General features: G+C 52.5%; 1 protein-coding gene across 1 annotated transcript in view; it reads left to right on the top strand.

The window, feature by feature from the left end:
* Positions 1-26,652, top strand: part of VASP (vasodilator stimulated phosphoprotein) — a 120,714-nt gene that overhangs the window by 16,986 nt on the left and 77,076 nt on the right. The window contains exon 3 of the mRNA XM_063938436.1: positions 9,581-9,749. Within this exon, the coding sequence (XP_063794506.1) occupies positions 9,581-9,749 (169 nt within the window). The remainder of the gene's footprint in view (positions 1-9,580; positions 9,750-26,652) is intronic.

Genomic DNA, 26,652 nt, shown 5'->3' with positions numbered 1-26,652 from the left:
GTGTGCTGAAGCGGGATATGCTTAATCCCTGGACTGTTGGTATGCCTGGGGAAACGCTCCCTGTATCTTGCATCGCTGTTGGATGTGGTTGTACTCTGCACACATTAATTGCAAGCTCCTGGGACAAGAAGAATGGTGTAAAATGGAGTTTGAGCTGTGAACAGTGGCGCTGGGAGTGGATACTCTTTACCCGGGCCTGGGGCAGTTGGAGGGGGCCGATGGGGGCCCTCCACTCTATAATGGGCGGGGAGAAAGGGGTGCGGTATGGAGCGTCGACAAGAGTTAGGTTGACAGTGTCTAGGTCAACCACTATTGGTCGACAGCAAGTAGGTCAACATGTGTTCTATGTCAACAGGGACTCTATATTGACATGACAAAAGGTCGACATGAGTTTTTTCACTTGTTTTGGTGTCGTTTTCTTTGTAAAGTGACGGGGAACCCCAGTTAGTGCACTGTGTCCCCGCGCACGGCGAGCAAACTACGGGCAAGGTGCCTCGCTCCGCTACCGCTGCGTTTGGCACAAGTTACCGTTCCCAATTGTAGTCTACGTGGATCGCAAAGTATGAGAGAGTTCAATAAATGAAAAAAAAAGCATGTCGACCTAGAGGCCGGATACCGGGAGAATGGAGAGACTGCTGTGTACCGGGCTGTGGAGAGAGGCCGGATACCGGGAGAAAGGAGAGACTGCTGTGTACCGGGCTGTGGAGAGAGGCCGAATACCGGGAGAGAGGAGAGACTGCTGTGTACCGGGCTGTGGAGAGAGGCCGTATACCGGGAGAAAGGAGAAACTGCTGTGTACCGGGCTGTGGAGAGAGGCGGGATACCGTGAGAAAGGAGAGACTGCTGTGTACCGGCTGTGGAGAGAGGCCGGATACGGGGAGAGAGGAGAGACTGCTGTGTACCGGGCTGTGGAGAGAGGCCGGATACCGGGAGAGAGGAGAGACTGCTGTGTACCGGGCTGTGGAGAGAGGCCGGATACCGGGAGAAAGGAGAGACTGCTGTGTACCGTGCTGTGGAGAGAGGCCGGATACCGGGAGAGAGGAGAGACTGCTGTGTACCGGGCTGTGGAGAGAGGCCGGATACCGGGAGAAAGGAGAAACTGCTGTGTACCGGGCTGTGGAGAGAGGCCGGATACCAGGAGAAAGGAGAGACTGCTGTGTACCGGGCTGTGGAGAGAGGCCGGATACCGGGAGAGAGGAGAGACTGCTGTGTACCGGGCTGTGGAGAGAGGCCGGATACCGGGAGAGAGGAGAGACTGCTGTGTACCGGGCTGTGGAGAGAGGCCGCGGCTGCTGCGATCAGACCTCTCTTCCTCGCGGTGTGCGGTGGCGGCCCCTGGCTTACTACCAACCAGATCCCAACCTGTGCAAAGCGGGCACACACCGTCAATGTTTGCACAGAGGGCACCTGGCCACACCCCCTGACAGTACCGCGGCCCTGGCTATGATGACACCCGGTGCTTTGTCACGTTAGGTGCCCACCTACAGCGCTTCCACAGAAAGTCACTTATTACAGGTCTGACTCTTCCAGTCACAGCAGCAGAAAGACCTAAATCTACCTGAAATCCTCACCTGCTGCCAGAGCTGAGGGGTATGAGGCACATGTAACCCCCCTGCCTGCAGCGCAGGTGGCATGACTTAGGTGCTGCGTCTCCTCCGCACAGTATCCTATAGCAACCTGTGGCTCTGGCACTCCAGCATCCCGTCTCCCCTGGCAGAGCATGCTGAGACTTGTAGTTTGCAGGTAGGGGCAGGTGCTGGTTCCTCTGTAGTAGCTGAAAGCAGAATGACATTAGGAAGTGTAATTATGTGACAAGAAGTAAGTCGCGTCCTGTTATGTAACACTGAGGTGCCGCTCACACAGATACAAATCATCATTGGGGAAGCGGCACTTCCTCTTTTATTATTTTGGAAACTTACCTTGAAATAGTATAGAATTGGCTGATGGCAGAAGACACTTCCTCCTGATGTTACATTGTAACAGGATCACAGCAATGTGTGTATAATATATACTATGTGACAGCGCTGGGTACCCGGGACAGGGGCACGTAGAGGGATAGGTACCCGGGACAGGGGCACGTAGAGGGATAGGTACCCGGGGCAGGGGCACGTAGAGGGATAGGTACTCGGGGCATAGGCACGTAGAGGGATAGGTACCCGGGGCAGGGGCACGTAGAGGGATAAGTACCCGGGGCAGGGGCACGTAGAGAGATAGGTACCCGGGGCAGGGGCACGTAGAGAGATAGGTACCCGGGGCAGGGGCACGTAGAGAGATAGGTACCCGGGGCAGGGGCACGTAGAGGGATAGGTACCCGGGGCAGAGGCACGTAGAGGGATAGGTACCCAGGGCAGAGGCACGTAGAGGGATAGGTACCCGGGGCAGGGGCACGTAGAGGGATTGGTACCCGGGGCAGGGGCACGTATAGGGATAGGTACCTGGGGCAGGGGCACGTAGAGGGATAGGTACCTGGGGCAGGGGCACGTAGAGGGATAGGTACCCGGGGCAGGGGCACGTAGAGGGATAGGTACCCGGGGCAGGGGCACATAGAGGCAGTGGTGGGATTCAGCCGGTTCGCACCGGTTCTTCAGAACCGATACCTAATGTTAGGTATGGTTCTGAGAACCGTTTGCTAATGAGTGCCACCAGCATAGGCGCCGATTCCGTTACCCCAGTAGAGCTTGCCGCCGCTGCCCCCGCAGCCCCCCGCAGTAGATTGAGATGCGCTGGGGGCTGCAGAAGCGATTCTGTACTATAGCAATAAAAAAAATGGCCGCCGCCAAGGAGGAGACAGACGCTAGAGGTCACATTTGACCTCTAGCGCCTGTCTCCTCGGCGGCGGGCATTTTAAGAGGGTGTTTTTTTGTACACTACTATGGTACAGAAGCGCTTCCACAGCCCCCAGCGCGTCTCAATCTACGGCAGGGGCTAGCAGTAACCACTGATGCCCGCACCCACCCTTCTTAACTTTACTGGGGCAGCGGCCAGGAGATACCTGGCAACGCACAGGAGACCCCTAGCAACACGTATGAAACACCTGGCAACGCACAGGAGACCCCTAGCAACACGTATGAAACCCCTGGCAACGCACAGGAGACCCCTAGCAACGCGCATGAAACCCCTGGCAACGCAAAGGGGACCCCAGGCAATGTAAGTGGCATTATTGTGTGTGGGCATAAAATGGTGTCGGGACCATAACTGTGTGTATCATAATATGTAATTGGCATTACAGTGTGTGGCAGAACGCATAATGGGTGTTATTTGAGTATTAAATGCATTAATTATTAAACTACCTTTCGGTATACTTAAAATTGTCATTATGACATAGAACCTGTTGTTAATTTATTTGAATCCCACCACTGCATAGAGGGATAGATACCCGGGGCAGGGGCACGAAGAGGGATAGATACCCGGGGCAGGGGCACGTAGAGGGACAGGTAGCGTGTTACCTGGTGTGGGGCAGCGCTGTGTACCTGGGGCAGGGGCACATAGAGGGATAGGTACCCAGGGTAGGGGCACATAAAGGGATAGGTACCCGGGGCAGGGGCACATAGAGGGATAGGTACCCAGGGCAGGGGCACATAGAGGGATAGGTACCCGGGGCAGGGGCACATAGAGGGATAGGTACCCGGGGCAGGGGCACATAGAGGGATAGGTACCCGGGGCAGGGGCACATAGAGGGATAGGTACCCGGGGCAGGGGCACATAGAGGGATAGGTACCCGGGGCAGGGGCACATAGAGGGATAGGTACCCGGGGCAGGGGCACATAGAGGGATAGGTACCCGGGGCAGGGGCACATAGAGGGATAGGTACCCGGGGCAGGGGAACATAGAGGGATAGGTACCCGGGGCAGGGGCACATAGAGGGATAGGTACCCGGGGCAGGGGCACATAGAGGAATAGGTACCCGGGGCAGGGAAACATAGAGGGATAGGTACCCGGGGCAGGGGAACATAGAGGGATAGGTACCCGGGGCAGGGGCACATAGAGGGATAGGTACCCGCGTAGTGAGTTTGGATGCTGTTGGGAGAGGTGGAGGAGATGCAATGTAATCTTATTGATAATCCTATGCAGACGTGGAGGGACTTTCCCCTAAGTGCCATTTAGAAGGATCTACATTTAGATTTCTCCGGTCTGTCTCCTGGAGCTGCAATAACCTTGTATTGTTAATGTAATGACATCTGTATCAGCGCAGTGCCCGGAATATCTCCGCCAGAGGGTCTGAGAGCTGTAAATTACTCTTCCGCCCATCCCCGTGCATTATCCCAGCCTCTCCCTCTACACCGAGCCCCATGCGGCTCCTGGGTGCGGCTCCTGTATCCAGCTGCTGTGTGCCGCTCCTGTATCCAGCTGCTGTGTGCCGCTCCTGTATCCGGCTGCTGTGTGCCGCTCCTGTATCCGGCTGCTGTGTGCCGCTCCTGTATCCGGCTGCTGTGTGCGGCTCCTGTATCCGGCTGCTGTGTGCGGCTCCTATATCCGGCTGCTGTGTGCGGCTCCTGTATCCGGCTCCTGTATCCGGCTGCTGTATCCGGCTGCTGTGTGCGGCTCCTGTATCCGGCTGCTGTGTGCGGCTGCTGTATTCGGCTGCTGTATCCGGCTGCTGTGTGCGGCTCCTGTATCCGGCTGCTGTATCCGGCTGCTGTGTGTGGCTCCTGTATCCGGCTGCTGTGTGCGGCTCCTGTATCCGGCTGCTGTATCCGGCTGCTGTGTGCGGCTCCTGTATCCGGCTGCTGTGTGCGGCTCCTGTATCCGGCTGCTGTGTGCGGCTCCTGTATCCGGCTGCTGTGTGCGGCTGCTGTATTCGGCTGCTGTATCCGGCTGCTGTGTGCGGCTCCTGTATCCGGCTGCTGTATCCGGCTGCTGTGTGCGGCTCCTGTATCCGGCTGCTGTGTGCGGCTGCTGTATTCGGCTGCTGTATCCGGCTGCTGTGTGCGGCTCCTGTATCCGGCTGCTGTATCCGGCTGCTGTGTGTGGCTCCTGTATCCGGCTGCTGTGTGCGGCTCCTGTGTCCGGCTCCTGTATCCGGCTGCTGTGTGCGGCTCCTGTATCCGGCTGCTGTGTGCGGCTCCTGTATCCGGCTGCTGTGTGCGGCTCCTGTATCCGGCTGCTGTGTGCGGCTCCTGTATCCGGCTGCTGTGTGCGGCTCCTGTATCCGGCTGCTGTGTCCGGCTGCTGTGTGCGGCTCCTGTATCCGGCTGCTGTGTCCGGCTCCTGTGTGCGGCTCCTGTGTGCGGCTCCTGTGTCCGGCTGCTGTATCCGGCTGCTGTGTCCGGCTCCTGTGTGCGGCTCCTGTGTGCGGCTCCTGTGTCCGGCTGCTGTGTGCGGCTGCTGTGTGCGGCTGCTGTGTGCGGCTGCTGTGTGCGGCTGCTGTGTGCGGCTGCTGTGTCCGGCTCCTGTGTCCGGCTGCTGTGTGCGGCTCCTGTATCCGGCTCCTGCGTGCGGCTGCTACGTCCGGCTCCTGCATGCGGCTGACTGTTGCTCAGTCACAGCCCTCGTTAGTTGATTGTGTCTTTCTGCCGCCAGCTGGTAGTGAAGGGTCCTAGCAGTAATTTCTGTCTGTGTATCTGGTGATATAGACGTACTTGGGGTTTATTATCTGTAATAGTAGCTGCTGACTGTACATTACAAGTATAACATCATTCTAGTCTTGAAAGCATTTCCCTTGCTCTTATCTTGGTGCCCCTTTCCCCATACAAGAGCAGGGTGTACATGGTGAGACGCACAGCTCCACCCGCAGGCTGACTGTAGGTACTGCACCACAGCTATTAAGGACAGGACTACAGGAAGATCTGGTCTCAGCATAAATATTTACAGCAAGTGACATTTCCCACGTCTGTGACTTTCCCAGAATAACATAACTGTGTCTCATCTACACGCAAAAATGTCAGTGTTTCTGGTTGTGGCGCCTCGGCTGTTACAGGAGAATTCAGCTTATATCGCTGGGGACACCGGGGATAAACGGGAATGCAGATTGCAGGGAGCACCAGGGATAAACAGGAGCGCAGATTGTAGGGAGCACTAGGGATAAACAGGAGCGCAGATTGTAGGGAGCACCAGGGATAAACAAGCGCAGATTGTAGGGGGCACCAGGGATAAAGAGGAGCGCAGATTGTAGGGGGCACCAGGGATAAAGAGGAGTGCAGATTGTAGGGAGCACCAGGGATAAACAGGAGTGCAGATTGTAGGGAGCACCATGGATAAACAGGAGTGCAGATTGTAGGGGGCACCAGGGATAAACAGGAGCGCAGATTGTAGGGGGCACCAGGGATAAACAGGAGCGCAGATTGTAGGGAGCACCAGGGATAAAGAGGAGCGCAGATTGTAGGGAGCACCAGGGATAAACAGGAGTGCAGATTGCAGGGAGCACCAGGGATAAAGAGGAGCGCAGATTGTAGGGAGCACCAGGGATAAACAGGAGTGCAGATTGTAGGGGGCACCAGGGATAAACAGGAGTGCAGATTGTAGGGAGCACCAGGGATAAACAGGAGTGCAGATTGTAGGGGGCACCAGGGATAAACAGGAGTGCAGATTGTAGGGAGCACCAGGGATAAACAGGAGTGCAGATTGTAGGGGGCACCAGGGATAAACTGGAGTGCAGATTGTAGGGAGCACCAGGGATAAACAGGAGTGCAGATTGTAGAGAGCACCAGGGATAAACAGGAGCGCAGATTGTAGGGAGCACCAGGGATAAACAGGAGTGCAGATTGTAGGGGGCACCAGGGATAAACAGGAGCGCAGATTGCAGGGAGCACCAGGGATAAAGAGGAGCGCAGATTGTAGGGAGCACCAGGGATAAACAGGAGCGCAGATTGTAGGGAGCACCAGGGATAAACAGAAGCGCAGATTGTAGGGAGCACCAGGGATAAACAGGAGCGCAGATTGTAGGGAGCACCAGGGATAAACAGGAGCGCAGATTGTAGGGAGTACCAGGGATAAACAGGAGCGCAGATTGTAGGGAGCACCAGGGATAAACAGGAGTGCAGATTGTAGGGAGCACCAGGGATAAACAGGAGCGCAGATTGTAGGGAGCACCAGGGATAAACAGGAGTGCAGATTGTAGGGAGCACCAGGGATAAACAGGAGCGCAGATTGTAGGGAGCACCAGGGATAAACAGGAGTGCAGATTGTAGGGGGCACCAGGGATAAACAGGAGCGCAGATTGCAGGGAGCACCAGGGATAAAGAGGAGCGCAGATTGTAGGGAGCACCAGGGATAAACAGGAGCGCAGATTGTAGGGAGCACCAGGGATAAACAGAAGCGCAGATTGTAGGGAGCACCAGGGATAAACAGGAACACAGATTGTAGGGAGCACCAGGAATAAAGAGGAGCGCAGAGTGTAGGGAGCACCAGGGATAAACAGGAGCGCGGATTGTAGGGGGCACCAGGGATAAACAGGAGCGCAGATTGTAGGGAGCACCAGGGATAAAGAGGAGCGCAGATTGTAGGGAGCACCAGGGATAAAGAGGAGCGCAGATTGTAGGGAGCACCAGTGATAAATGGGAGCGCCGGTTGCAGGGAGCACCAGGGATAAACAGGAGCGCAGATTGTAGGGAGCACCAGGGATAAACGGGAGCGCAGATTGTAGGGAGCACCAGGGATAAAGAGGAGCGCAGATTGTAGGGAGCACCAGTGATAAATGGGAGCGCCGGTTGCAGGGAGCACCAGGGATAAACGGGAGCTCCGGTTGCAGGGAGCACCAGGGATAAATGGGAGCGCCGGTTGCAAGGAGCACCAGGGATAAACGGGAGCGCCGGTTGCAGGGAGCACCAGGGATCTACGGGAGCGCAGATTGTAGGGAGCACCAGGGATAAACAGGAGCGCAGATTGTAGGGAGCACCAGCAATAAATGGGAGCACCGGTTGCAGGGAGCACCAGGGATAAACGGGAGCGCCGGTTGCAGGGAGTGCCGGTTGCAGGGAGCACCAGGGATAAATGGGAGCGCCGGTTGCAAGGAGCACCAGGGATAAACGGGAGCGCCGGTTGCAGGGAGCACCAGGGATCTACGGGAGCGCAGATTGTAGGGAGCACCAGGGATCTACGGGAGCGCAGATTGTAGGGAGCACCAGGGATCTACGGGAGCGCAGATTGTAGGGAGCTCCAGGGATAAACCGGAGCACAGATTGTAGGGAGCACCAGGGATAAACAGGAACGCAGATTGTAGGGAGCACCAGGGATAAACAGGAACGCAGATTGTAGGGAGCACCAGGGATAAACAGGAACGCAGACTGTAGGGAGCACCAGGGATAAACGGGAGCACAGACTGTAGGGAGCACCAGGGATCTACGGGAGCGCAGATTGTAGGGAGCTCCAGGGATAAACCGGAGCACAGATTGTAGGGAGCACCAGGATAAACAGGAACGCAGATTGTAGGGAGCACCAGGGATAAACAGGAACGCAGACTGTAGGGAGCACCAGGGATAAACGGGAGCACAGACTGTAGGGAGCACCAGGGATAAACGGGAACGCAGATTGTAGGGAGCTCCAGGGATAAACGGGAGCGCAGACTGTAGGGAGCACCAGGGATAAACGGGAACGCAGATTGTAGGGAGCACCAGGGATAAACAGGAACACAGATTGTAGGGAGCACCAGGAATAAAGAGGAGCGCAGACTGTAGGGAGCACCAGGGATAAACAGGAGCACAGATTGTAGGGAGCACCAGGGATCTACAGGAGCGCAGATTGTAGGGAGCACCAGGGATCTACGGGAGCGCAGATTGTAGGGAGCACCAGGGATGAATGGAAGCGCCGGTTGCATGGATCACCAGGGATAAATGGGAGCGCCGGTTGCAGGGAGCGCCGGTTGCATGGAGCACCAGGGATAAATGGAAGCGCCGGTTGCATGGAGCACCAGGGATAAATGGAAGCGCCGGTTGCAGGGAGCGCCGGTTGCATGGAGCACCAGGGATAAATGGAAGCGCCGGTTGCAGGGAGCGCCGGTTGCATGGAGCACCAGGGATAAATGGGAGCGCCGGTTGCAGAGAGCACCAGGGATAAACGGGAGCGCTGGTTGCAGGGAGCACCAGGGATAAACGGGAGCGCCGGTTGCAGGGAGCACCAGGGATAAACGGGAGCGCCGATTGCAGGGAGCACCAGGGATAAACGGGAGCGCTGGTTGCAGGGAGCACCAGGGATAAACGGGAGCACCGGTTGCAGGGAGCACCAGGGATAGACGGGAGCGCCGGTTGCAGGGAGCACCAGGGATAAACGGGAGCGCCGATTGCAGGGAGCACCAGGGATAAACGGGAGCGCCGGTTGCAGAGAGCACCAGGGATAAACGGGAGCGCCGGTTGCAGGGAGCACCAGGGATAAACGGGAGCGCCGGTTGCAGGGAGCACCAGGGATAAACGGGAGCGCCGGTTGCAGGGAGCACCAGGGATAAACGGGAGCGCCGGTTGCAGGGAGCACCAGGGATAAACGGGAGCGCTGGTTGCAGGGAGCACCAGGGATAGACGGGAGCGCCGGTTGCAGGGAGCACCAGGGATAGACGGGAGCGCCGGTTGCAGGGAGCACCAGGGATAGACAGTACAGATTGCTGGATGAGTCTCTATGATCTCATGATCTGTCTCCTTTCTTTCATGTAAAGGTTGTGATCAATTGCCCTCTGGTTAGAGGACTGAAGTACAATCAGGCCACACAGAACTTCCACCAGTGGCGGGATGCGCGGCAGGTGTGGGGGCTGAATTTCAGCAGCAAGGAGGAGGCCGGCCAGTTTGCTGCAGGAATGATGCAGGCTCTTGAAGCCTTAGAGACCGGTAAGTGTTGCTCTGAGCCTGCTCTGTCTGTAGCTGTGTACTCACAGGCTGGGGCGTAGCCAGAACTTTGTGGGCCCCATAGCAAGATTTTGAGGAGGCCCCTATGCAATGCTTCTAGAGACTCCTCTCTTCACTGTAGTGCCCTAGTTCATCTCATGCCCCAACGGTGGTGCCCTAGTTCATCTCATGCCCCAACGGTGGTGCCCTAGTTCATCTCATGACCCTACGGTGGTGCCCTAGTTCATCTCATGCCCCAACGGTGGTGCCCTAGTTCATCTCATGACCTCACTGTAGTGCCCTAGTTCATCTCATGCCCCAACGGTGGTGCCCTAGTTCATCTCATGCCCCAACGGTAATGCCCTAGTTCATCTCATGCCCCAACGGTGGTGCCCTAGTTCATCTCATGACCCCACGGTAGTGCCCTAGTTCATATCATGCCCCCACGGTGGTGCCCTAGTTCATTTCATGCCTTCACGGTGGTGCCCTAGTTCATCTCATGCCCTCGCTGTAGTGCCGTAGTTCATCTCATGCCCTCACTGTAGTGCCGTAGTTCATCTCATGCCCTCACTGTAGTGCCGTAGTTCATCTCATGCCCTCACTGTAGTGCCCTAGTTCATCTCATGCCCTCACTGTAGTGCCCTAGTTCATCTCATGTCCCCAACGGTGGTGCCCTAGTTCATCTCATGTGCCCAACGGTAGTGCCCTAGTTCATCTCATGTGCCCAACGGTAGTGCCCTAGTTCATCTCATGCCCTCACTGTAGTGCCCTAGTTTATCTCATGCCCTCACTGTAGTGCCCTAGTTTATCTCATGCCCCCACGGTGGTGCCCTAGTTTATCTCATGCCCCCACGGTGGTGCCCTAGTTTATCTCATGCCCCCACGGTGGTGCCCTAGTTCATCTCATGCCCCCACGGTGGTGCCCTAGTTCATCTCATGCCCAAACGGTGGTGCCCTAGTTCATCTCATGCCCCAACGGTAATGCCCTAGTTCATCTCATGCCCCAACGGTGGTGCCCTAGTTCATCTCATGCCCTCACTGTAGTGCCCTAGTTCATCTCATGCCCCAACGGTGGTGCCCTAGTTCATCTCATGCCCCAACGGTGGTGCCCTAGTTCATCTCATGACCCCACGGTAGTGCCCTAGTTCATCTCATGCCCTCACTGTAGTGCCCTAGTTTATCTCATGCCCCCACGGTGGTGCCCTAGTTCATCTCATGCCCCCACGGTGGTGCCCTAGTTCATCTCATGCCCCCACGGTGGTGCCCTAGTTCATCTCATGCCCCCACGGTGGTGCCCTAGTTCATCTCATGCCCCCACGGTGGTGCCCTAGTTCATCTCATGCCCCCACTGTGGTTCCCTAATTCATCTCATGCCCCCATGGTGGTGCCCTAGTTCATCTCATGCCCTCACTGTAGTGCCCTAGTTTATCTCATGCCCCCACGGTGGTGCCCTAGTTTATCTCATGCCCCCACGGTGGTGCCCTAGTTTATCTCATGCCCCCACGGTGGTGCCCTAGTTTATCTCATGCCCCCACGGTGGTGCCCTAGTTCATCTCATGCCCCCACGGTGGTGCCCTAGTTCATCTCATGCCTCCACGGTGGTGCCCTAGTTCATCTCATGCCCTCACTGTAGTGCCCTAGTTCATCTCATGTCCCCAACGGTGGTGCCCTAGTTCATCTCATGCCCCCACTGTAGTGCCCTAGTTCATCTCATGCCCTCACTGTAGTGCCCTAGTTCATCTCATGTCCCCAACGGTGGTGCCCTAGTTCATCTCATGCCCCCACTGTAGTGCCCTAGTTCATATCATGCCCCCACGGTGGTGCCCTAGTTCATCTCATGCTGCACGGTGGTGCCCTAGTTCATCTCATGCCCTCACTGTAGTGCCCTAGTTCATCTCATGCCACCACGGTAGTGCCCTAGTTCATCTCATGCCACCATGGTGGTGCCCTAGTTCATATCATACCACCACGGTGGTGCCCTAGTTCATATCATGCCCTCACTGTAGTGCCCTAGTTCATCTCATGCCCTCACTGTAGTGCCCTAGTTCATCTCATGTCCCCAGCGGTGGTGCCCTAGTTAATCTCATGCCCCCACTATAGTGCCCTAGTTCATCTCATGCCCCAACGGTGGTGCCCTAGTTCATCTCATGTCCCCAACGGTGGTGCCCTAGTTCATCTCATGCCCCCACTGTAGTGCCCTAGTTCATCTCATGCCCCCACGGTGGTGCCCTAGTTCATCTCATGCTGCACGGTGGTGCCCTAGTTCATCTCATGCCCTCACTGTAGTGCCCTAGTTCATCTCATGCCCCAACGGTGGTGCCCTAGTTCATCTCATGCCCCCACTGTAGTGCCCTAGTTCATCTCATGCCCTCACTGTAGTGCCCTAGTTCATCCCATGCCCCCACGGTGGTGCCCTAGTTCATCTCATGCCCCCACGGTGGTGCCCTAGTTCATCTCATGCCTCCACGGTGGTGCCCTAGTTCATCTCATGCCCTCACTGTAGTGCCCTAGTTCATCTCATGCCCCCACGGTAGTGCCCTAGTTCATCTCATGCCCCCACGGTAGTGCCCTAGTTCATCTCATGCCCTCACTGTAGTGCCCTAGTTCATCTCATGTCCCCAACGGTGGTGCCCTAGTTCATCTCATGTGCCCAACGGTGGTGCCCTAGTTCATCTCATGCCCCCACTGTAGTGCCCTAGTTCATCTCATGCCCCCACGGTGGTGCCCTAGTTCATCTCATGCTGCACGGTGGTGCTCTAGTTCATCTCATGCCCTCACTGTAGTGCCCTAGTTCATCTCATGCCCCAACTGTGGTGCCCTAGTTCATCTCATGCCCTCACTGTAGTGCCCTAGTTCATCTCATGCCTCCACGGTGGTGCCCTAGTTCATCTCATGCCCTCACTGTAGTGCCCTAGTTCATATCATGCCCTCACTGTAGTGCCCTAGTTCATCTCATGCCCCCACGGTGGTGCCCTAGTTCATATCATGCCCCCACGGTGGTGCCCTAGTTCATATCATGCCCCCACGGTGGTGCCCTAGTTCATATCATGCCCCCACGGTGGTGCCCTAGTTCATATCATGCCCCCACGGTGGTGCCCTAGTTCATATCATGCCCCCACGGTGGTGCCCTAGTTCATATCATGCCCCCACGGTGGTGCCCTAGTTCATATCATGCCCCCACGGTGGTGCCCTAGTTCATATCATGCCCCCACGGTAGTGCCCTAGTTCATCTCATGCCCCCACGGTAGTGCCCTAGTTCATATCATGCCCCCACGGTAGTGCCCTAGTTCACATTATACCACACAGTGCAAGTCATATTATGCCACATTGTACATATTGTGCCACACGGGGCAGGGACCAACCAGCTGCTGCCTGAGGGGATACTTCCTAATGCAAAAAACATCCACTTTTAATTGGAGATCTTAATTTTGGCACATTGTCCCTTTCTGGGTCAGTCCTGGGAGCTCACTTCCACCCTTACTGCTCAGCTGTGAGAGTGATACAGGAGGTGGATGAGATCGGTGTGGAGCGTTACTGAGCGGGAGAGACCAACGAGTTGTGCCCACCCCCTTTAGGCCTGGGAAATGGGTCATACCCAGTTTCTTTTCAGGCAACTTGGTAAACGACTTTATGAACTGGGTCTGTGTCCCCCGAAGTCTCTGCTCCCCCTGCACCCACAATAGCTACTCCCATGTGTGCCCTTGTGACTGGACGTCCTCGCCCAGCCAGCGATAGAATAGAGGGTGGTTACCCGTCCCTGCGTGGGCTTCCCTCATGTCAGCAACCTCCTGTTACTAACTCCTCCCACTGCGTAATGGGCGGGTAACTCCAAGCTCCTCTACTGGCACTGCTGCAACATCTCCTGGGTATTGGCAGCTAATTCCCCCTGGTTCTTTACTCTGGCCCAGACTGCACGGGTAGCGGGCAGAGGGTGCCAGCTTGGAGTCACTGGGCTCACTGCAGAACGGCCGGAGAATGGAATAGAGTTTTGTGGTCACAGCATCAAGCAGATGTCTTAAGGCAAGATGTTTATTGCTTAAAAGTCCCGTCACCAGAGACATCTGAGACATGTGACGGCATACAAGATGTTCTTCACAAGTACACTCCTCCCCGAGAGTCACAGCGCTAAGCCCACCGTGTGCCCCTAATTCTATCCAGCTACGTGCATGTACTGTGAATGCACACATGTAACGTGGTCTCTAATGGGCAGTGGGGGGTGGTCACTCCTCTGTGCTGGAGACCACCTGAAGAGATAATCACCACCCAGGTGCCGGCAAGTCTGGGGTGGGGAATGATTTCCTCCAAAACCGTACTTCCAGGGTACTATAGGGAGATCTTATCACAAACTCTGGGCTCCAGTGGCAGGCTACCGGGTGGGAGCTCGTAGGAACGCTGTGCCGGCCTCCTCGTCTCCCTTCTAGTCATGCAGAAGAAAAGAGGGACAGGGCAGAGGCAAATGCAGGATTTCAAGAGGGGGGGTTTCCAAGTGCTGGTTTTTAGAGCAGGTGTGGACAGCACATGAAGGGGCATACTTTATACAGTGCATTGTATGTATATACAGGGCCAGTGGTGCGAGAGTAGGGTAAGCACGCCTGAAGGTTTTATTTTCTGCATGTGGGCACCATTCCACAATCCAGGTACCCTGCTCCGTGGGGGTGTGCGGGCAGCTGGACCCAACCTCACCGCACAGGCTGAGGTTATCTGGGGCTGTGGTGATGACACACTGCGCCTGTAATGCATTTTCTTTTACGTCCTAGAGGATGCTGGGGACTCCGTAAGGACCATGGGGTATAGACGGGCTCCGCAGGAGACATGGGCACTATAAAGAACTTTTAGTATGGGTGTGCACTGGCTCCTCCCTCTATGCCCCTCCTCCAGACCTCAGTTAGATCCTGTGCCCAGAGGAGACTGGGTGCATTACAGGGAGCTCTCCTGAGTTTCTCTGAATAAAGAATTTTGTTAGGTTTTTTATTTTCAGGGAGCTCTGCTGGCAACAGGCTCCCTGCATCGTGGGACTGAGGGGAGAGAAGCAGACCTACTTAAATGATAGGCTCTGCTTCTTAGGCTACTGGACACCATTAGCTCCAGAGGGAGTCGGAACGCAGATCTCCCCTCGCAGTTCGTCCCGGAGCCGCGCCGCCGTCCTCCTCACAGAGCCGGAAGATAGAAACCGGGTGAGTATAAGAAGAAAGAAGACTTCAAAGGCGGCAGAAGACTTCAGATCTTCATGAGGTAACGCGCAGCAGTAAAGCTGCGCGCCATTGCTCCCACACACTACACACACGGCAGGCACTGATGGGTGCAGGGCGCAGGGGGGGGCGCCCTGGGCAGCAATAAACCTCTAGGACTGGCATATTAGTATACATTAGGCTGCGGAGGCAGAACATAGATAAACCCCCGCCATTTTTTGCAAATCGAAGCAGGACCGAAGCTTGCCGCTGGAGGGGGCGGAGCTTGATCCCTCAGCACTAACCAGCGCCATTTTCTCGAGAGAGGCTGCAGAGACGCTGGCTCCCCGGACTCTCCCCTGCTGAACACGGATCAGAGGGCTGAAAAAGAGGAGGGGGGGCACAATTATTGTCGCAGTGAGTGTGGAAGTTATTATAACATAAAAGCGCTATCTGGTGTTATTCCAGTGTAAGTGGGCGCTGGGTGTGTGCTGGCATACTTTCTCTCTCTCCAAAGGGCCTGGTTGGGGAATTGTCCCCTTAAAGTTATATCCCGGTGTGTGTGGGGTCTCGGTACGTGCGTGTCGGCATGTTTGAAGCGGAAGTCTCGTCCAAGGAGGAGGTGGAGCAGATGAGTGGTGAGTCCCTGTCGGTGGTGCCGACTCAAGAGTGGATGGATATGTGGCATATGTTAAATGCAAGTGTAGCATCATTGCATAAGAGACAACAGGGGGTCAATCCACGGATTGGACCGACTCACAGGGCCCTTCAGGGTCTCAGAAACGTTCCTTGTCACAAATAGTAGACACGGATACCGGCACGGAGTCTGACTCCAGTGTCGACTACGATGAAGCAAGATTGCACCCTAGGGTGACAAAAAGTATTCAGTGTATGATTATTGCAATAAAGGATGTTTTGCATATCACTGATGAACCCTCTGTTCCCGACACGAGGGTACACATGTTTTTTTTTTTTTTTTTTTTTTCAAATTCTTTTTTTTATTTCAATTGAAGCATAACAAAGATTCACATCAAAGTATAGTGAAGTGTACAATTAATAAGATCTATAGCACGAACACTGGTCTATCACACAGTAAAGACAAAGTAGCATTGTGGTCCACTGGTAGGACCAGTATACATATATAAGTCACGACAAAGTGTCTTTCGAATATTGAAAACAAACAGAATGAGCCCGGATCCATACCCACACCCATATCTACACCCACTCTCTCCCAGGGCAAAGCTTTATGTTCCCCCCCCTAAATTAAGCGTCGTAATAAACTAACCAGCCACAAGTGAAATTGGGGGGGGTCCTGTTCATAAACTCTAGTTTCGTACCATAAAGTGCTGTGGAAACATTTCCACACCTATTCCCTCAATGGGTGGGACAGGGTTTCTATATAGCTTTCCCACGTTTCGAAAAATTTTATAGTAAACTTTTCCTTTTGTAAAGAAGCCTCCAGCCATTCCATTCTGAAAATGTGAAAGATCTTCCCTAGGAAAAGTGATATTGGCGGGGCAGAGGGCTGTATCCACATCTGTAAAATAATTTTTTTGGCAGCTGCAGAGATTATCATCAACAATTTTTTAACGCCCTGTGCCACTCTAGTACCTTCTGGCATCATACCAGATATTGCCCATTCAGGGGTAAGCGGTAAATAATTAACTAGGTGTTGGGTAACACATCTCCATATCTGGACCCAGAATCTCCGGATTATAGGGCACTCCCATAGGCAGTGAAACAACTCAGCCTGTTGTATACCACATCTAGGGCATGAAGAGTCTTCTAACAAACCCATTAGATGTCTACGGTGTGGCGACAGATATGTTCTATGCCAGACGTTTAAGAAGAGTTCGGTGTAGGATGCAGCAGGTACCAGCCTGATGGATAATTCAAAGTACTTCAACAAATTCGTCACAGTAAGGGACGGAAAATGGCCTGTCCATTGTGCCATTCCCGTCGTCACGTCAGCATATTGTAAGGGCGTGTGTAAGAATGAGTAATGAGTGGAGATCGCCTTGGAAGAGGGGTTCCCAGCTAGCAACAATTTATCTAACGGGTTGTCATAGTCCTGTGGGGACAATAGTCTAGAGACAGCAGCCACGTAATGTTGAGCTTGTAGGTATGCTAAGGGGAACCTATTCAATATTGGAAAGAGTGCCACTGCCTGTGCCAGCGTGAGTGGTTTTCGCGACTCACCACTTGTAATTTGTCGTATAGAAGTAATGCCATACCTTTCCCAGAGAGTGAAAGGATGACTCGCGTATCCGTCCTGAAAATGAGTATTGCGGACTAGGGGGAGGAAAAGGGACGCATGCGGGTTTAAGGAGCATTTACGTCGTAGGATGTGCCAGACTTTCCGAGTGGACATCAGTAGCGGATTCGCTCGAACCGAAGTGGGTATCTCTTCCTCGTGTAAATGCAAGAAGGAGATAATACCACCACCACCCAAGAAGGCAGACTCTAAGACCGTATTGGAGTACATATTCCCCCCGTGTAGCCAATCTCTCAAATAACGTAAGTGGGAGGCGTGACTATATTCCAACACATTGGGAAGATTCACACCTCCATTGTGTCTACGCTGCTGCAACTTCACCAAGCTAATTCGTGCTCGCTTACCATTCCAAATGAATGTACATATTATTTTGTTAATTTCTGTTGTAGCATTCCTAGACAGCAAAATAGGGAGGGATTGCAATGGGTATAAAAGCCTAGGAAATAGAATCATTTTCACCAAGTTCACTCTGCCCAAATATGATATTTTAAGATGTCTCCAACGTTCAGTATCTTCCCTCATACTGCGTACGATTTGTTTCAGGTTAAGACTGTACAGGTTGTTCAAATTTTTCGGGATCTGTACCCCTAGGTAAGTAATCGCTTTGGTTGTCCATCCAACTGTGGCTTCCCTGAACCAAGCCGGGGCGCACGTAGCCCGGCCTTAAATACAGGGCCGTGGATTTTTCAAAGTTGACCTCGAACCCCGATACCCGTCCAAATTCTCTAACACGTTCCATCAGCGGCCCCAGGGTCCTCCTTGGTTCCGACAGGAACAAGAGGACATCGTCGGCAAACGCCGATATCTTTATCTCCTCCACCCCAACACTGATGCCTCTAAATTGAGACCAATTCTGTAGTACCCGCAGCATAGGGTCCAATGCCAAGTTGAAAAGCAGGGGCGAAAGGGGGCAACCCTGTCTCGTCCCTCTGGTAAGCTCGATATTATCCCCCTTTGTCCCATTAATCAGTAATGAGGTGTTTGGTTGGGTATAGAAAATTTTTATTAAAGATTGGAATGTTAGTCCAAAACCCCTCCTCTCTAGTATATCGTATAGATAGGGCCAAGAGACCATATCAAATGCTTTAGTCGCATCTAGGCTTAAAAGCATATTCGGGGTATCAGTCTGGAGGTTCGCCGCCATCACTGCAGCTATGGCAGTACGAATTCCTTTCACTGAGTGTCTGCCCTTGGTAAAGCCCAGTTGGTGGTCTGTGAGCATGGACGCTAAAAAGGATTGGAGCCTATCTGCCATTATCTTAGCTAAGATTTTGAAGTCAACGTTCAAAAGTGTGATGGGCCGGTAAGAGGATGGTAGGGAATGATCTTTATTGGGTTTTGGTAGAAGAGTTGTAAAAGCCTGATTGAAAGTGGGGTACATAGGAGATTCTGATTGGATATGTCTATATAAGGTATGTATTGCTGGGATAGCATCATGATGCAGGAGTTTGTAATATTCTATGGAGTAACCATCCGGTCCCGGCGCTTTGTTGAGATGCATAGAAGAGATTGCCTTAGCAATCTCCTCCTCTGTAATTGCTCTCTCGAGGTCCTCCCTCTGTAAGGGTGTTATGCAAGGGAGATTTGCCTCATCTAGTAGTTTAGCTGACAAAACCGGGTCGTGAAGGGTCGGTGTATAAAGCTGACGGAAGTAGTCCTGGAATGTCCGTACGATGTCCGCAGTTTTAGTGTGTAGTGTATCAGTGCGACTGTCAAGTATAATAGAAATGTGTCTACTCCCGCTTAAAGCTTTTGGTCATGTTTGCCAGCAAAGTCCCCGTTTTGTTTCCCCAGCGAAAGTATTTTTGTTTAGTGTAGTCCAGTTTTTGCTGAGCTTGTGCTACCAAGAAACTATCATACAGTCGGCGGGATTCAACATAGGTATTGTGAGTGAGGGAGTTAGGGTCTGAGATGTACGCTGCCAGGTGTGCCCGCATAGTATGTAGCAAGTCATCATGTTGTGCCTTGTTTACCCGATTTCTATTCGCTACATATGACATAATGTGTCCCCTCATCACCACCTTGGACGTTTCCCAAAATAAGACAGGGTTGTCCCAGTGTTCCAGATTATCATCCGAGAACTCCGCCCATTTCAATTTGAGAAACCTTTTGAACTGTTCTGAGTGGAAAAGGTAAGAGGGGAATCGCCAGAAGAAAGGGCGTGAGCCCATGGAGCGAGCACTGAGTGTAACTGACACCGGTGCGTGGTCGGAGACAGCAATATCCCCTATCTGGGCATCCGTGGTGTCAGAGAGCAAAGGCGTGGACAACAGTATATAATCTATGCGGGAGAAGGACCCATGGACCGCCGAATGAAACGTGCAAGACCTATCTGTGGGATTAAACACTCTCCATGGATCAATTAGAGAATGATCCACGAGCAATCGAGAAATCTGGCGCCATTGAGGGGCCATCCGGTTCACCGGGGTCGGGCATTTATCAACCAAAGGGTCCGAAATTGTGTTGAAATCACCGCCTATTATAAATTCGTGGTGCTTCTACTATGGAGGAGTTGCGAGATACGTTGGTAAAAAGCTGGTTGATCAACGTTAGGAGCATACAAATTGAGCAGAGTGAACCTAGCATCATATATCTGAACATCCATAAGAATATAGCGGCCCTCCGGATCTAGGTCCGTATTTAAGATAGTATAGGGGAGGTGTCGTGCCAAAACTATTGCTACTCCGCGTGATTTGGTACGATAAGGCGCAGAAAAGCAATCACCTATCCACCCATCGCGTAGTGTAGAATCCTCCCCCCTCTTCCAATGCGTCTCTTGAATATAGACAATATCAGGCTTGAGGTTTTTAAGGGCGGAGGTCACTTTTTTGCGTTTTATTGGGGTGTTGAGACCCCCCACATTCCATGAGGTAATTTTGATGGAACAGGGCAGTCGTTGGAGAGAGTTGTGTGGCCTAGGACGAGGAGTCGTCATCCTATACCTGTCAAGGGGGTGCATGTAGATACGAGTACAACTATCGGACGTGGAGTCACCCCTGTCCCAGCAAGCAGGGTAAACCCCTAGAGTGTATAGGAGGCATGGATCTGGGCCTAACATAGAAAATAAAATCATGCACAATGAGTACAACCATAAAAAATTTAGCTTCAAAAGAAAATTTTCATACTTTTTTCCCATCCAAACAAACACCACGCCAGCCCCTGAATAACATTTCAGTGGGTGGCAAACATAGACATAAACAATACCAAACATAGAAAATAAACATCATAACAGCTGAAAGTGTAACATACAAGTGGTAAATCCACAAGTATCAATTATCACAAAGTCAGGAGAGCATATCATCCCAATTCCAGTAAGCCATAAAGGCTCATTAATGAGGGAAGGAACCTAAATGCGATCAGGTAGGCGAGCTCCTAGATTGGCGAGTCGGTTGTAAGTGGGCCCGGGCTTCAGTCGGATTGTCAAAAATAAATGTTTGCCCATTCTCGGTGAATTTTAGTTTGGCCGGATACAACAATGCGAAGCGCTTGTTGTTATCAACTAGGAATTTACAAAGCGGGGAGAACTCTTTACGTTTCTGGGCCACCGCGATGGAGAAGTCCTGGAAAATGAGGACACAATGATCCTCAACAACCAGGTCACGATTCCGTTTGAAAGCAGCTAGAATCCTCTCTTTGTCACGGTAGTCCAGAAACTTGGCAATTACTGGGCGGTGCCTCCTATCAGGTCCATCACGCTCTGGGCCCAACCTATGGGCTCGTTCAATGCGAGGGGTGTCCGTGTCACTACGGAGGTTGAGCGCCTCGACCAGCTGTATACTTATAAAATCTATCAGGGCCGACCCTCTAACCTGTTCGGGGATGCCCACAAAGCGGAGGTTAATCCGCCTGTGTCGATTTTCTAAGTCGTCCACCTTGTCGACAAGCGCTTGGTAGGAAGCCATAGTGGATGAGTTGGACGACTGTGTGGCAAGTAAGTCATCTTCAATGTCACTAACCCTTTGTTCCAGTGCGCCCAGCCTATTAGTGTGATCAGTCAAGGAGGTTAAAGCTGAATCTAAGGACGTTTGTAATTTGTCTAACCTTTTATCAATTTTAGGCATAAGTTGATCAAATTTGGCCTCAAATCTGGGGAGGAAATTTTTTAATTTTTCGTGAGTAGTTCAAATTTCTCCTCTATTTTTGGCATTAACACATTAAGTAATGACGATGCCACGTCCGAAGACGGTGCATGAGGACCTCCTCTCTCCCCCGCTGAATGTACGGGAGAGGAGCTACCTTGCGGTGAAGGTGGAGAGGGGCCAGACTTCGCTGGCGTTTTTTTTGGGATTAACCATAGTACGAGTAGCTCTGGGTGGGAGTGAGGACAGTGGCTTGTTAAGGAACTTGTCCATACACCAAGCTAAAAGATAAGTAACCCAAACTCCAAAGTATCAATGGATAAAACAGTTCAAACCCGGAATTGATATAACAAAATAGAAGAGAGAGACCGCTCCCCTGAGGATCAGCGAGGTCACATCCTAAAAATCAAACAGTAAATACTAGAATAAAAATTACCCTGAGCGTAATATAACAGTGGGTGTGCTTAGGTAATTGTACAATAGTCTGAGTAGCAGCCGAAGCGCAAACATTGAGACCCAAAAGATATGACAAACAGTGGCAACAAAGAAGTCACATATCAAGATAAATAGGTAAACAACGTCGCAGAGGTTTTCCACTGCAAAAGATCATAAATATTTTTCTCCAGTGGTATAATGCAGCACTTTGGATCTTATAACAAGTATTTTCAAACCAGCCACCAGGTGGCAATATAATCACAGGAAAGAGTATCAATATCTCAGCGTGCAGGTTGTACACACATATATATATATATATATATATATATATATATATATATATATATATATATATATATATATATATATATATATGTGTGTGTAGGTGAGAGAAGAAAATAAATAAAATAGAAATAAAATAATTAGAAATAGTAATGAAAATAATTATAACAGTCCTGTAATTCAAGAGGACAGAGATGTGTCCCTTCAGTATATAGGACAGTTCACATCTTCAGTTAGTTAAATGTGAAAAGCAGTTGGAGCCTGGTTAAGAACAGACCACATTACGGCTCAGAGCAGCTCTCCCCGCACGTCCCTTAAATAGCTTTCACCTTCACTATCCCCACTGCTCCCACTGGAGATCCGATGATGTCATCAATGCGCGGCCGCGCTGGCGAACCGGGACCCTCTGGGGGCGTGGCTATCACCTCAGTTCATATAGTGTGAAGCTTGCATAAGACACTAGCTGGGGGGGAGAGAGTGCGCTATCCCAATCAGGTGTTCGTGAGCCTTATTGGAGTAACACTGTGGTTCCAAATATGTCACGGGCTGAAAAGGGAGTGATTCCGTGCCTCAGCTGCTCCCCAGATAACAATCCGCAGGGTCAGAGGTCCGTCAGCTCCCGCTGAAGAGTCGCGCAGCGTTGTCCCACAGCCGAGTCACCTTCACTGGTTACCAGCACAGGCGTGTGGCCTGCCGCCGATCGATGCCCGTGCAGCGCTTCTGAAGATGCGGCTCCGTCCCGGCAAGCTTCCCGGCCGTCACGCTCGTCACGGCGCGTCTTCTCTTGCTGCAGCCCTGCTCTCTGTAGCAGAAGCAGGTCCCTGCTTCACAGTGAAGGGACGGGTATAGGGGTCTGGGAGCGGCAATTCACGGGCAGCACTCGTCCAGCGAGTCACCCTTACTGGCCACCAGCACAGGCGTGTGGGTTGCCGCCGATCGATGTCCGCACAGCGCCTCTGAAGATGCGGCTCCGTCCCGGCCGTCACGGCGCGTCTTCTCCTGCTGCAGCCCTGCGCTCCGTAGCAGAAGCAGGTCCCTGCTTCACAGTGAAGGGACGGGTATAGGGTCTGAGAGCAGCGATTCACGGGCAGCACTCGTCCAGCGCCGGCAGCTCGCCTCAGGGATTACAGGCAAGGGGGAATTCGCGCCAGCGCCATGCTGGCGGTCATAATGGCCGTCTCGTCTGAGGGCCTGACTCCGGGGTGATACACGGTCCTTCTCCACACCACTGGTATCTCTAGAAGCAGGAGAACCTCAGCAGCAATTAGGTGTAGGATTTTCGGCAATGGGTCCCGCAGAAAAGGAGGATTGTGAGGGATGCACTGTGTGGGTCAGAGGAGCTGCATTAAAAAGCGGCCATGCTAGCTGGCTCCGCCCCCGGAAGTCCGGGTACACATGTTTAAGGGAAAGAAGGAGGAAGTAACCTTTCCCCCATCATGAGCTTAACGAGTTATTTGAAAAAGCTTGGGAAACTCCAGATAAGAGACTGCAGATTCCCAAAAGGATTCTTATGGCGTACCCTTTCCCTACGCAGGACAGGGTATGTTGGGAATCCTCTCCCAGAGTGAACAAGGCTTTAACACGCCTGTCCAAGAAGGTGGCGCTGCCGTCTCCTGACACAGCGGCCCTCAAGGATCCTGCAGACCGCAGGCAGGAGACTACGTTAAAGTCTATTTATATACATACTAGTGCTTTGTTCAGACCGGTAATTGCGTCGGCATGGGTATGTAGCGCAGTTGCAGCTTGGACAGATACCTTGTCAGCTGACCTTGATACCCTAGATAGGGATACCATTTTATTAACTTTAGCCCATATTAAGGACGCAGTCTTATATATGAGAGACGCTCAAAGAGACATTGGATTGCTGGGTTCCAGAGCCAATGCCATGGCTATTTCTGCGAGGCGAGCCTTATGGACCCGCCAGTGGACGGGTGATGCGGACTCAAAAAAGCATATGGAGGTTTTACCTTACAAGGGTGAAGTGCTGTGTGGGGATGGTCTCGTGGACCTGGTTTCCACAGCTACAGCGGGTAAATTTACCTTTTGTTCCCCAACAGCAAAAGAAACCTCCACAGTATCAGATGCAGTCCTTTCGGTCGCAAAAGTCCAGAAGAGGTCGGGGCTCCTCTTTCCTTGCCAGAGGTAAGGGTAGAGGAAAAAGAGCACCTGCTTCGGCTGGTTCCCAGGAGCAGAAGTCCTCCCCGGCTTCTACAAAAACCACCGCATGACGCTGGGGCTCTCCTACGGGAGTCCGCACTGGTGGGGGCACGCCTTCGACTCTTCAGCCAAGTCTGGGTTCGGTCAGACGTGGATCCTTGGGCGAAGGGAATTGTTTCCCAAGGCTACAAGCTGGAATTCAAAGAGGTGCCCCCGCGCCGGTTTTTCAAGTCGGCCTTACCAGCTTCTCCCCTAGAGAGGGAAGTAGTGTTAACTGCGATTCAAACGCTGTGTCAACAGCAAGTGATTGTCAGGGTTCCCCTGGTCCAACAGGGAAAAGGGTATTATTCGACCCTGTTTGTGGTCCCGAAGCCGGATGGCTCGGTCAGACCCATTTTAAATCTAAAATCCCTAAACCTGTACTTGAAAAGATTCAAATTCAACATGGAATCGCTCCGAGCTGTAATATCCAGCCTGGAAGGGGGGGATTTTATGGTGTCGCTAGACATAAAGGATGCTTACCTTCATGTCCCCATATATCCCTCTCATCAGGAGTACCTGAGATTCGCTGCACAGGACTGTCATTACCAGTTTCAGACGTTGCCGTTGGGGCTTTCCACGGCCCCGAGGATTTTCACCAAGGTGATGGCGGATATGATGGTGATCCTGCGCAGACAAGGAGTCACAATTATCTCTTACTTGGACGATCTCCTGATAAAGGCGAGATCAAGAGATCAATTGCTGAAGAACGTGTCGCTCTCCCCGAGAGTGCTCCAACAGCACGGTTGGATTCTCAATCTGCCAAAGTCGCAATTGGTTCCAAGACTCGACTATCGTTCCTAGGCATGATACTGGACACGGAACGAAAGAAGGTTTTTCTCCCGTCGGGAAAAAGCCCAGGACCTCCAGAACATGGTCAGAGACCTGCTAAAGCCAAAAAGAGTGTCAGTTCATCCATGCACTCGAGTTCTGGGAAAAATGGTGGCCTCATACGAGGCCATTCCCTTCGGCAGGTTTCATGCGAGGACGTTTCAGTGGGACCTTCTGGACAAGTGGTCCGGGTCCCATCTACAAATACATCACCTTCTAGAGGGTCGCAGGTAAGGCATTCAGGACTGGGTTCTGGTAACCACGGACGCGAGCCTCCGAGGATGGGGAGCAGTCACGCAAGGAAGAAATTTTCAGGGACTATGGTCAAGCCAGTCTGCACATCAACATGCTGGAATTAAGGGCCATATACAACGGCCTTCGACAAGCGGAGAATCTTCTTCGCGACCTACCGGTTCTGATTCAATCAGACAATGTCACAGCCGTGGCTCATGTAAACCACCAAGGCGGGACAAGGAGCAGAGTCGCGATGGCGGAAGCCACCAGGATTCTTCGCTGGGCGGAAAATCACGTAAGCGCTCTGTCAGCTGTCTTCATTCCGGGAGTGGACAACTGGGAAGCAGACTTCCTCAGCAGGCACGATCTCCATCCAGGAGAGTGGGGACTTCATCAAGAAGTCTTTGCAGAGATAACGGGTCTCTGGGGAATTCCTCAAATAGACATGATGGCGTCACGCCTCAACAAGAAGTTTCGTAGGTATTGTGCCAGGTCCCGGTACCTTCAGGCAATAGCAGTAGACGCCCTGGTAACACCATGGGTGTTTCAGTCGGTCTACGTGTTCCCTCCTCTGCCTCTCATCTCAAAAATTTTGAGGATCATAAGACAAAAAAAAGAGTACAGACAATACTCATTGTTCCAGATTGGCCTCAAAGGGCCTGGTACTCTGATCTTCAGGAAATGCTCACAGAAGATCCTTGGCCTCTTTCTCTCAGGGAGGACCTGTTGCAGCAGGGGCCCTGCGTGTTCCAAGACTTAACGCGGTTACGTTTGACGGCATGGCGGTTGAACGCCGGATCCTAGCTGGGAAAGGTATTCCGGAAGAGGTCATACCTACTCTAATAAAGGCTAGGAAGGAGGTGACGGCGAAACATTATCACCGTATCTGGAGGAAGTATGTCTCTTGGTGTGAAACCAGGAATGCTTCTACGGAAGATTTCCATCTGGGCCGTTTTCTTCACTTCCTACAGACAGGAGTGGATATGGGCCTGAAGTTAGGCTCCATTAAGGTACAGATTTCGGCCCTATCTATATTCTTTCAGAAGGAATTGGCTTCTCTCCCAGAAGTCCAAACTTTTGTAAAGGGAGTGCTGCACATCCAGCCTCCTTTTGTGCCTCCAGTGGCACCATGGGACTTGAACGTGGTGTTACAGTTCCTTAAATCACACTGGTTTGAACCCCTTCAAACGGTTGAATTAAAATTTCTCACCTGGAAGGTGGTCATGTTATTAGCCTTGGCTTCGGCAAGGCGGGTGTCAGAATTGGCGGCCTTGTCTCACAAGAGCCCCTACTTAATTTTTCATGTGGATAGAGCAGAATTGAGGACTCGTACCTCAATTTTTGCCTAAGGTGGTGTCTTCATTTCATATAAACCAACCTATCGTGGTGCCTGTGGCTACTACTGA

The sequence above is a fragment of the Pseudophryne corroboree genome, chromosome 8, assembly GCF_028390025.1.
Source record: "Pseudophryne corroboree isolate aPseCor3 chromosome 8, aPseCor3.hap2, whole genome shotgun sequence".
NCBI lineage: Eukaryota > Metazoa > Chordata > Amphibia > Anura > Myobatrachidae > Pseudophryne > Pseudophryne corroboree.
The sequence above is the reverse complement of the archived record's forward strand: the minus strand, read 5'-3'. Positions and strand labels throughout refer to the sequence as shown.